This window comes from Protomyctophum bolini, assembly GCF_963924005.1.
Source record: "Protomyctophum bolini genome assembly, chromosome: 1".
In the NCBI taxonomy this organism is placed as follows: Eukaryota; Metazoa; Chordata; class Actinopteri; order Myctophiformes; family Myctophidae; genus Protomyctophum; species Protomyctophum bolini.
In genome coordinates this window covers 20,950,004-20,962,456 of record NC_137862.1, presented here as the reverse complement: position 1 = coordinate 20,962,456, position 12,453 = coordinate 20,950,004, and the positions used below count along the sequence as shown (strand labels likewise).

The 12,453-nt window shown below is 45.0% G+C and overlaps 1 protein-coding gene across 1 annotated transcript in view; it reads right to left on the bottom strand.

Annotated features, from left to right (window-relative positions):
- The window catches only part of lrrc49 (leucine rich repeat containing 49), a 68,824-nt gene that overhangs the window by 11,016 nt on the left and 45,355 nt on the right, over positions 1-12,453 (bottom strand). Inside the window, exons 8-9 of the mRNA XM_080763398.1 lie at positions 9,797-9,975; positions 8,688-8,783 (exon numbers count right to left, since the gene is read on the bottom strand). Coding sequence (XP_080619524.1) covers positions 8,688-8,783; positions 9,797-9,975 — 275 coding nt within the window. The remainder of the gene's footprint in view (positions 1-8,687; positions 8,784-9,796; positions 9,976-12,453) is intronic.

The following is a 12,453-nucleotide window of genomic DNA, read 5'->3' as shown; positions in this document are numbered from 1 at the left end:
ACCAAAAATCTGTCATGAAAATGTGGTCTCACTTCCTTCCTGGACTACAAAATCACACCTGCATGCAGCGTCCCCCCTGTGCACAAGGAGGGGAAGTGCACTAAAGCATTATGGGCATTGTAGGAATTCAGCAATCCAGTCAACCCTAGTCGAACACACAGACTAAATTATTTTTCTGGCCATAGGGTGCAAATTTCAAATTTCAAATCTACAAAATACTATTAACACATTCCCGCTACGATTAATTAATTATTTTAACGTGTATTGCCAAGGTTTTTCCCCATTTCAAACCTTATTTTGAAGTGCCAAATGTTGATCTTTTGCTCGTGCAGAAAATCGGCCGTGGATTAAACCTTGTTTTGACCAGAAACGCCATTCTGGGCGCCGATTTGGAGTTACAAGTCATTGGAAACAGCATATTGAACGCACGTGAATGCGCGCGCACATTAAGATGGCACGTTCCAGTGTCACACTCCATTCTAATGGGAGTAGCGATCGGATCAAAACATGCATAAAACATCAATTTACGTGAAATAATTGATTTACATGTTTGGCGGGTGGCCAGACTAAAGCAAATCTGCTTGATTTACGGGATTGGCGGGGTAACATTGACTGCAGTTTTGTCCAGTGGTGAAATGTCCCTTTAAGTGCTGTGCCTATCCAGCCAGCACTCGACACTCAGGGCAAGAGTCACCTGGGAATAATGCAGGAGATGGGGAATAACATGCAGAGATATAAATTACATAAACAGATATGGCAACTCCTGCGGGCAAAGGGAGCGTGCCATCAACTCTTTGCCGTGTCACGTATTCTTCCTGTAATCACACTTGAAAGACAGCACCCCCCACTTCCCACTGTGTGGTGATAAACATGCCCTGCTGTAGACTATTTGTCTCTGAATGCTAATTCAATTACACTTATCCTAAGTAAATCCAACGGCAGCTTCACAAAGGCAGAATGTCATCTCCAAACAACATAATCCCCATGAAGACCAGGTTTGGGTTGAAGTGTACATTCCCAATTACCTACTGTAGTGTAAATACAGTGTAATTGTGAGACACGTGAAATGTAATATCTATCCAAATTGTCACTTTCTCGAAAACAACCTTTCATCATCGCTCTCTGATGAAAAGCAAATAATGAACAGATGGTGGCAGGTGTTAGTAGCGGCATGCAGATGTCCTGCATACATTGAGTGAAGTCTTGCCAATTATTGAACCATGATCTTCAACCAGACATAATTCTCATATGTCTCCCCCCTTCTCCGATCCCTCCATTTGGCTCCCGGTCGCTGCCCGCCCAGAGTACACAACTCTGATGCTGCAAAGGTATGGCACCCCCATATCTTGCAAGTCTGATTGGACCTTAGCAACCCTCCCGCGCACTCAGATCAGCCAACACTGGGAAGCTGGAAGTACATTTACTAAAAACACAGGGACAACACTCCACACGTCCCAAACTCTTCTCCCTTCTGGCTCAAAAACTATGGAATGCACTTCCCATTGCAATCAGAACTGCAGACTCACTCCCAATCTTCTGCCGTAGTCTGAAAACCACCTCTTCAGACTTTCCCTAGCCTCGATGACCTTACAGGCGTATGCAAAGGCTCAACTTATGTAACTTAGATAGCATTGTATGTAGACATAGCACTCTATAGTAGATATTCCACTGTTAGGTTCTTAGCTTACGAATTATTCTTAACAGTTTGACGGCCGCTAATTGTTTAATCCAGTGTTCCACCGCGCGTAAAACGCTATACCCGACATTTGTTTAATGCGTTTAATTCGCCGTTTTAAAATAATTAAAAAGAAACAGCAGATTTATCCAGGACCTGATGACGAGGCCGTCGCGTTATGATGACGAAACCGGAAATCAAGTCATCGTCTAGGCTGCTAAGGCTTCTGGGAAATTGAGCTCAATGTAAGTAGACGGGGGGTTTGTTTGGACTACAATGCCTCATGGAGGCGGATCTTGTAGCGCATTGTAATGGCCGCTGGTACTGATGATCAAAACATGACGAAAAGTGAAAGCTGCAAATACTTCAGCGTATGCTCTAAAGGTAATAAAACAATCTCGTTTAATGGAGTCAAACTGTTAATTTGATGTATTACCATGTTTTGTTCTTGCTTACTGTAAGTCTCTCTTGATTAAGAGCGTCTGCTAAGTGCCTAAATTGTAATTGTTGATTTGCTGTGGAAGTTTAGGATGTTTTTCTTCCCATAAAAAATACAAGTTTAGGATGATGCAAGAATCAGGCTTAGCCACTTTCAATCTGGCGTTCTTGGGCATGCTATAATATGCAATCATTTTCAAAATGGGAAAAAACTAATATAATTACATTTAAAAAGATTAATTAAATAAAAATAATATTAATATTAATCACTGAAAATAGTGTAAATACAGTAGCTGAGCTACATCGCATTGCGACACGATTTGAGCTTGTACCTCGGCAATTTGTGTGCAACACTGTTGTACAGTGAAGTATAAAATGGGGCTTAAGTGATTAAAATGTCTATCTGTCCATAATGAAGATATAGGCCCTCTGATTCATGAGCATGCCACTGCACCTGCTTTGGCTCTCAGTGTGGGTCTGTATTACATTAAAGTACTATATAAATAGAAAGAAGGCACTGCCATCTCCGAAAGCATGTGTGCACGCACGCACCCCCGCCCGCACGCACGCACGCACGCCCGCCCGCACGCACGCACGCACGCCCGCCCGCCCGCGCACGCACGCACGCATGCACGCAAGCACGCACAATCTGCTGGCCAGTGTATGTGAGTAGAGACTACAGTATTAGATTTCTTGGCAACCTTTACTTCCATCCCGACTCCACTCTCCAGGGAAATAAAATAGAATAAATCTCCGCTCACAAAATAGATCAAAATGTGTGGCAGGGAGTGGGCTTGGGTCAGGAGAGTACTGCTGCCATTGTCTGTATACAGTAATATAGCATACGCATAAATGCACACACACACACACACACACACACACACACACACACACACACACACACACAAGGGACGTGCACACATAGACATCAAAGGGGGCTTCAGCCAATGCCCTTTTACCCGTCTGTAAAACAACTGCCCTCTCCAGACCATGAATGCAGCATTTAGTATGGTGAAAGAAATGCAAATGCCACTCCTATCCTTTCCATGCCAGATACCGGAAGGCAGCATTCAGGAGAATTGCTTTTTTTCCTGAAATCTCCTGAACTTGAACAGCATTTTTGCGTTGAACTAAATTAGTTTCTAAATCCATGTGGTCATTGTGGGACGCCCGCCATCTCCAGTAGATAGAGTGCTGGGTTGCGCCCCGAAAAGTTCAAAAGTGCCCTCTTACAGGAGTTCATCCCCTGCCTCTCTAATGCTTTCTGCACGTCCCTGGCGCGCACACACACGTCCTGGCACTGAAACAAGTCCTCCTATCACTTCTCTCATATGGAGCGCTTCATGCTCCCATTCTAAGCGTACTGTCAACATTCTCCTCCATACTATCTAAACTCCACGGGCTACAGAGATGCCACCATATGGTTTCCTTTACCTGCCCAGGGTTTAGGTCCCTGCCAGTTAATCCACTTAATGTACCACTCTGGGAAGACATCAGATCGAGAACGTGCAAGGTACGCTACGCTGGTATGACTTGTTGACCTCCATGACATTAATATAGTATTTCTAAAGATTTATAAGGTTTTAGTCTTGTTGTAGTGAGGTTAGCCAAAGTTCCTTCCTTGTGTGTGCCATTCTATCTTACAAGCGCCTGTGAAATTATGTGTGACTTTGTACTCATGGGCACATTCCAGGAAAGGCTGCTTAATCTTCAGGCTATCTCCCGTAAAATGGATTGACTTCATTAAACAACTAATTGTTGATTTATTTGGTTTCTTATTCTTTGTTCAAAAAACTTTTATTGTTCCCCCCTGTGCTGTTTATAGTCAAATGTATTAACCAATGATTTGTCCTGTTTACAGTGTGTTATTGGCGGCAGACAGCCTTTCACAGAGGCATTCTGTTTTTGGGTGGTCCGTCCGTCAGTCTATCCGTCTGTCCATAGCAAACTGGTGAACACAATATCTCAAAAACGCTGTGAGGGAATTTAATAATATTGGGCGCAAACGTCCAGCTGGACTGAAGTATGTGGTCAAAGGTCAATGTGACCTCATGTTCGTCCAAAAGTTTTGAACGTGATATATCTCAAGAAGGCCTCGTGTTGTTTTACACAATCACACCTTTGGACTCAACATTGAACTGGAAGGTCACACAAAACATATGCATTAAATTCCTTCGAAGCCTTTACAAACGTTAAATGAGAGACATGAAACCATGATGCAGTATTTCTGGTTTTTGTTTTTGCTTAGTTCCCTGTGAAGTATTCAGTGTGAAAATGTTTCATCGTTAAGGCAAGAAGCATTCACAGTTTATACCGTGGCTAATCAGTTTCATCTCAGTGCATCAGAGCCGTGGGATCCTGTCAAAGAACAGTTTGCAGCAACATGAAGGCATTTTGGATTAAGTGTGATTGTGTCGTAATCCTTCTGAGCTTCTCTGGTAATGGCAGTCATTTCTCATGATTGAGCTTGTGGGTTTCAGAGCAGAGGGTAAATATGCAACCTCCACACTGTCTCTAAAAAGCCCAAAAAGTTGACGCGTTGTGAGTTTGTAGACCGGCTATTGTCTGTGCGCAACACCGCCATCTAACTAAGTATAAATCACCCTTTAAGTGGTCACGAATCCCCACCCCAGGGGGTCAGGTTGCTTCTTTGGCCCCCCAACAAACGGGTCCAGATGTGCGGCCAGGACACAGCAGGACAAGCCATTACTCCAGCATGTGGAGCAATGGCTGCAGAGAAGATAGATTAAAGATGAACTGCAACAATAACCAAAGGCTCAGTCTTTCTCCTTCAGGAGAGAATGAAAGTAAAAAGTAAAAAGCATGCTGTTATTGTGACATTTCATGGGGCTTTGGATCTCTAATGCTGTTGGATATTAGAGGGAGTGAGTGAGTCAGCAGTGTTGTTTCTCAGTCTCATAAATCACAGGAGAGAGAGTGAGTGCATTTTCCGGCAGTCGGTAGTGTTTCTCACCGGCATCAGTCCGACACTCTACCCCAAACCCTTACCCTAACCATAACCGCAAGCACGACGCAACGCATGGCATCAGCCGTGGAACACCCGCGGCAGGCGGCAGTATTTCTTCGGCAGCATCAGTCCAACACTCTACCCCAAACCCTTACGCTAAACATAACCGCAAACACGATGCAATGCATGTCGGACCAAACGCACTGCCGCGGAAGCGAGCGGCAGTCGAATGTCATAATAAGTTTCCCCGGCTGCTTCCGCACATTCTCCCGGCAGCGACGTGGCTGTTACCGGTAGTTTACAGGCAGTTGCTGCGTGAAACGTGCGGTCACGAGATGGAACGGCAGTAGAGTGTCATAATCCCCCGGCACATGCTGCCCCTCCCCCTGGTAGCGCCGCGGCTGTTACTGGCAGTTTACCGGCAGTTGCTGCGTGAAACGTGCGGTCACGAGATGGAACGGCAGTAGAGTGTCATAAACCCCCGGCACATGCCGCCCCTCCCCCTGGTAGCGCCGCGGCTGTTACCGGCAGTTGCGGCGGCTGAGCTGTCATAATCCATCCACCTACTCCGGCAGCTGCCGGTCCTCCCACTGGCAGTGCTGCGTCTCATGCCGTTGCCGGATTATGCACTCGCTGCTTCTGGATCACAGACCAGTTCATCCATCATCTGTGCTTTCTTACTCTCTGCGGGAAAGGTTTGATTGTTTTGTTCTTTTTTCTTCTTCTTCCAAGTTGTAAACTACAGTACCCGACCACTATAGTAGATACACTATGGTATGCTGGCCTGGCCCATAGATGATTTCCTATCCGTCACAGTGCAGTTATATCATGCTGCATAGCCAGACCTCTAGTAGCTAGTCAATTCACCACATGAGACGAGAATGATTGTGTGTGCACTGTGCATGTTACTAAACTCAATTAGGGAGCTTTTATGGCACAGTTCAAAGGCCCCACACCCAACAAACCAACATGGCTAACAAAGGGAAATTGCGATAATTTGTTCCATATTTGGGGAAGTACTTAAATTGTATATGATGTATTAACATAAAATAAATGTGTAACAGCAAAAGCCCCAGTTTCAAGTGAGATTTTGAGATCTTCTGAGACATTGTGGCCTAAATGTGGCATGGGTACATCATCCAAGGAACACAAAGGTGACCAACAAATTCCATGGAAATCCAGATATATTTGAGACACAGTATTATAATAATAATAACACTGCAATTTATATAAATACATAAATAATCAATTATAAACCATCAGTCTAACCGACAACAGACCAACTGAACGTTGAACTTACAGGCACCAAGCATCTGTGATATGTGGAGGCCATGTCTAGTTTGTCTACCTTCTTCCCCCGCGTGTCAGTTTGTACTTACGCTATACATCGGTGACAATGTGAATGTTTGGAAACAAGACAAATGCATGTGCATGATGAGCTTGGCAAGTGGTACAAGCTTTTTGTGGTACAAATGGTAAGGGGTAGGAGGGTTATGTGCATTCACACACACACACACACACACACACACACACACACACACACACACACACACACACACACACACACACCTGGGAGCTTTGTGTTGTTGTTCACTATCGTTCGGTTCACATCAGTCTTTTCTACCGAGGGAGAGTGCATTTTTCTGCCCACTCTTCAGATTCAAACCAGCAATGTTCCTGTCTAAAAGGTCACTTCTCAGCAACCCTCAAATGTACCATTTAAAATGCTACAGTGACGTCAAGCCGTCTGGCTTTTATCCGTGCTCAATGCAGTGCTCAAATGGGCAACATCTGAACAATAGGCCTGCAAAGTGACTCAACCCTACATCCATGGACACAACACAATGCTGGTAGAGCCCTACAAGAGTTGCCACTTTGAGGAAGGGGTTGTGCTTCAGGGATGTCCCTTTCCCTTTCATATCCTGAGTCAGGAAGGAAAAGGCTGTGTTTAAAACGTGTAATGATAGTCTTCGACACAAACTCCACTTTCATCTCATAACCACCCCTTATCATCATAAACTCACCCATGCCTGTGCCCTTGAAACGTGCAGCACAGGGCAGCCCATTTGGCGTGCATCAACCACCATATTACTCACAGTGTAATGACTCTGAGCAACATGGCTCGTGTGATATCCAACTGAGAGAGATCAAATGTGTAGTGTACAGTACAGTAAGAAGGACAGTATGTTGGCCGCGGTAGGGATGATTGAAAACATCACATTCCCATTATTAATATAGGAAAGTGATGCCACTCCTGCATTACTCCTGCCTTGCTCATAAGAATAGAAAGAAGGGGAGACACGAATGGATTCCTGAATACCACCACAGAATAAAGCGTTTATACTCATATGCGAGGAGATTGCAAGGCTGAACACCACACCTGGAGTATACTGTAGGTGCATCTGGTTAACACTTTACACTAGACACTAATGTGCACATAACACATACTGGGCCGTTATCTATTTTAGCTATCTTCACGTTACACGTAACAGGTCTATAATCAGCACATTATCCACAAGTAACAAATCAATTTATTCTACGATGCTGAATAATTCGGAACATGCTTTCTATGCCACAATTAAAATCTATCTAGGCCTATAGTATAAGTATGGATAGACACTCAATGACCGCAGATTACATAGATTTACATATAATGTATGACCTGGTTATTGGCTCCATTGACCTGCTGTTGGGGGGGGGGGGTCAATGTGGAGATTATTCACATGACAAATGTTTACGAACCACTGACCTATAGGCTACATACGGTACAGTAGCAAAGCTGCTGGGTTGAAGAATTCCTAGTGGTCCCTGGTTTCACTAGATGCAGGTGGGGAGGTGCTTTTATGGACACACAGCAGCCTGTTAACCTAACCAGCAGTCTGGAGACTCTGGTTCCCAGATTGGGGTCACCACCTCTGGGCGCACCACCGCTTCTGTGTTTATTCCTGCCAACAGCAACACTATAAGTGATAACATTAGTTAACCAGAGCGTTGGCCCATTGGAAGGTTATATTGAGTGCAGCTAGATAGACTGAGATTACAACTAGGTCATATGGTATACAAAAAATCTAAGCTGTGACCATCGAGTCTCAATCAATAGATCACTAATATTTTCGCTAGCAAAAAAAGAGGATTTTGAAAATATGTAGACAATTCCCCCAAAATATCGATGCCAGGATTAACGTAGTTAAAGGGTCTATTGATATGTTATCAGGGGTTGGGGAGAAATGGCTAAGGCTCTGATAAAGCAGGCAGATATAGACAGAGAGAGAGAGAGAGAGAGGGAAAAGTCAGGGGAAATGAAAGACATTCCACCGTGTGTTCGTTATATGGGTCTGGCTGAAACTAATTGTTGGTTGAAAAAAGGTGTCAGAATGACCAGGTGTTAAGCCTCATGTGTCAGTGACACATTCTTTCACACATAGTTCAATGTAACAATATATTCTTGGACTGATACTGTACGTGGTCTGGAAGTCTCCCAGTGTCTTTGTCTGGTGGTCCGCATGGAAGTGTGTGTAGGTACTTGCTTTGGTTTGTCGCAGTTAACTTTGGCAGGGGTTCTCACTTGCGTGTGTGCGCGCGTGTCTGTGTGTTTACATGTCTTACTTGGGGTCCCGGGGGCTGTTGGGGCGGCTGTTGGTGCGGAGTCTGTTCTCGCTAACCGTTGTGGGTCGCTCTGGTCCGGATACGGGGCTAACCCGCCTGATCATCACAAAACAAACCAACACAGAACCTTCAGAATTTGAAACCACAGAAACGCCACACAAACATTTGTACTTTAGCTAACACCACTTGACGTGGTCCCTATTCTGGCGGCAAACATTTGGGCAAAATTGCTTATTGTTGAGCCTTGAGGGACGTCGGTCAACGTTACGTTACTTCAATTCATTTGTTTTTGTGGCAGGGACAGTGCAAAACACTAAAACATGATTATGAATGACATACACATGAGTAGGTGTAAATATGAAAAAAAGAGCAGTGTACCATACTTTCTTTTTTTTTCTTTCTAATTATTTGTCCGTCCCAAAATATTGTTTTTATTGTCATGCTTTGTTCGAGACTTTAAAGGACGAATACTTTTTGAAACATCTATGGGGCAGGACAGGACGCTCTATAAATGGGTAACCTATAAAAATCCACTATATGCATGTTATGAGCTACTTTCTGTCAAGAAATTCCATGCAGGTAGCACTTTGGAAGAGCTCGTTTTGAAAAATGCAACATCCTGCTGCCTACTGCGTTATGTGAAATTTAGAAACAGGTGGTACGCAGGACCGCTGAGTGATTTCCAACAAGCGCTTCCAAACTCCAATGATCCATGCTGCTCAATGTTTTGCCACTCAGTCTAGATGAGCAGGGCGTGCCCCGGTTACTCTCTATAACAATTATTAGTGTGGGAAGATTGGGTGGCATGTGATGTGACGATTGGGTCCCATATTTAGTTCAGTGACCAAAATAATCGTTAATAAGCTGTGTTCACGCACACTCTCCCATTGGAATTAATAGACGCCAACAAAATACCGGCCTCCTAAAGAGACCTGTACTGTACTGTACTGTACGTCACACAGACACGGGAAGTGAACTGGAGATGGCGGGTCTTGCTTTCCTAATCTTGTCTTGGGGACATGTACCTGGGCTCATCAGGAGAGGCACATGTACCTGGGCTCATCAGGAGAGGCACATGTACCTGGGCTCATCAGGAGAGGCACATGTACCTGGGCTCATCAGGAGAGGGCTCCTGTGCAAGGCCATTGGTCTGTGCAGGACTGTGGGCGGGGCTGCTCTCTGGACTGGCCTCCTCCTTGGTGCCGTTCTGCGGAGGAAGGTCCGAGCATGGGGCCCTGAGTCCCTCCCACTGCTGGGCTGCATTACGGATGGCCAGACGTCTCTTCTCCTGGGGAGACGCACGCACACACACACACACACACACACACACACACACACACACACACACACACACACACACACACACACACACACACACACACACACACACACACACACACACACACAGAAATGTACAAGGGCCTTTAGCACGCGCACACACATGCACAGGAGCACTAACACAGTTATCCTCCAACTTTTTTCAACATAGCCCCAGTTCGGTATGCCATTAGGCTCCCATACCTACAGATACAGATGGAACAGAATGGACCCATAAAGGTCCATTTGGTCCCCGACTATCAATCATTTATCTGGAAACACCCACAAGGATGCCTGGTGGTCCACGGACCCCAACACAACGCACTGCATTAACACCATGCACAAACACACACTCCACACACAACTATGGAGAGTGTGAGGTTCCGCATATGTGCGTAGTACGCGTACACACGCACATGCACACACTCGCTCGCACTCGCACACACACACACACACACACACACACACACACACACACACACACACACACACACACACACACACACACACACCATAAACACACAGGTTCATGTGTATGTGTGTCAGGTGACCACACTGAGGAGCAAAGCACACATCACGGGGGACATGCTTCTCTCTCCTGGGTCACACACACAGAGACATGGCACCTTGCTGCTCCCCGAGAAATCCTGAGACTTGAGTGGTGCAGTGGGAGGAAGGACGCTGTGCTGCTGAGGCCAGTTAAGTGCAGGACTCTACGAAGACAAATAATCACAACAACACAGCGGTCACAATGTCACTCTGCTCCACCGAGGACGAAGGTTTTCACCCGGACGAGGGTTCAGTCAAATAACTCACGGATTGAGACTAATGTTTTATTCATAGAATGTAAATACAAGTAGTGATTAATATCATGGCGATCAGGCTCTGCTCCATCAGCACATTTAGACAACATTAACCACTAAGGGCAGCGAGATGGATATACAATAACAACCCCCCCCCATGCCGGTGAACAGAACAATACTTATGGGGCAGCAAACAGGCGCATACCAAAAGACCAGACCAGGAACACTGAGGTGATTGACGCACATGGTTCTCGGCTCAACACTGTGGTACTGTAATAAGGCATCCATACATTACACACCCACATAGTGATGAGCATGTGTGAAACCCCTCGAGTGTACTGTATCTGCCTGAACTAGCTCGCATGCTACGCATCATTTACTGCATCGTGACATCATTGGAGCAAAGATAACAGTTACATATAAGTCATTGCATTAAAGTAGTCGTTGCCAACACTGTCTACCTGACTCTCTGAGTGGCTTTACACTTAAATCTTATATATCATTTGTTGATTGGAGTCCCCCAGGGGTCTGTACTTGCACCCCCCCAGTGGCCTGTATACTTGCAGACGACAAGCTTGAAAACGCAGCGCTTCCTTGCTATTTTGGATACTTTTGTCTCAAGCTGTAGTATGATCAAGTGATCAATGATCAAGACTATATACTGTAGTATCTTTGCATCCTGAGCATCTGATTTGTGTGATCTACTGCAGTGGTGGTTATCAGAATCTGGCTGCAGCAGTCTGCAGCAAGAGAAGAATGCTGCTGCTTTCTCTTTTTTTTCTTTCTCCCCCCCCCCTTGCCAGTGTTTAGTTTCAATACACTCAGGTATGGAATGTGCCACTCCCACTTGCTGGGGTAAACTAGTACAGTACATTATCCACCTCCGTTTAGGTCTACTGTAGATTGCAGATTGCTTGCATATTGTCGCTGTCGGGAGGGACTGTATCTCCATATTAACAGTTTGTGTTCTTTCCTAAATTACCAGCCCTACTTGATCATATATACTACACCGTCACACGATAGCATCAAAAGTAGTGGATCAGGCCACGTTTCTTGTAGATCTGCTACTTTAACTTTTTTTTTATTGAATCCTGAAAAGTAACAGTTTTGGACAAAATGTTATGTCACACAGTCGGGAGAAAACCTTGTCCCAAACCCTTCCTTTTTTGTTATTATTTTAGACTAATAGGCCTATAGTGAAAACTCTACAAGTAGTTAAAACTCTACAAGTTCGCAAGACACACACGTTGTGAACTTGTAGATCGGCTATGTCCACTGTGTGTGTGTGTGTGTGTGTAGGGGGGGGGGGGGGGGTGTAAAGTTGAAATAAGTATGGTACAAGGTTTCTGCCCCTACAGCGACGATATGCAAGCAAATGCACCGTAAAATGAGTGCAAACGTAAATGGTGTCAGCTACAATTCCTAGATTGCCACCCAAAGAGTACTAGTGTCATGACACTGAGGTAAAAAGTAAAGGAGGTACAGACAAGAGCTAAAAGAGATCGAGAGGCAGAAGAGATGTTTCTGTTCTTCCTCCTCAAGACAGAAGGGCAAGACATGAACCTTGGCTGCGACGTTCGGTGTATCATTTTCTCTCCAGGATTAGCAGAGTCAGATTGCAAACAGACAATCAACTCCTAGCAAGA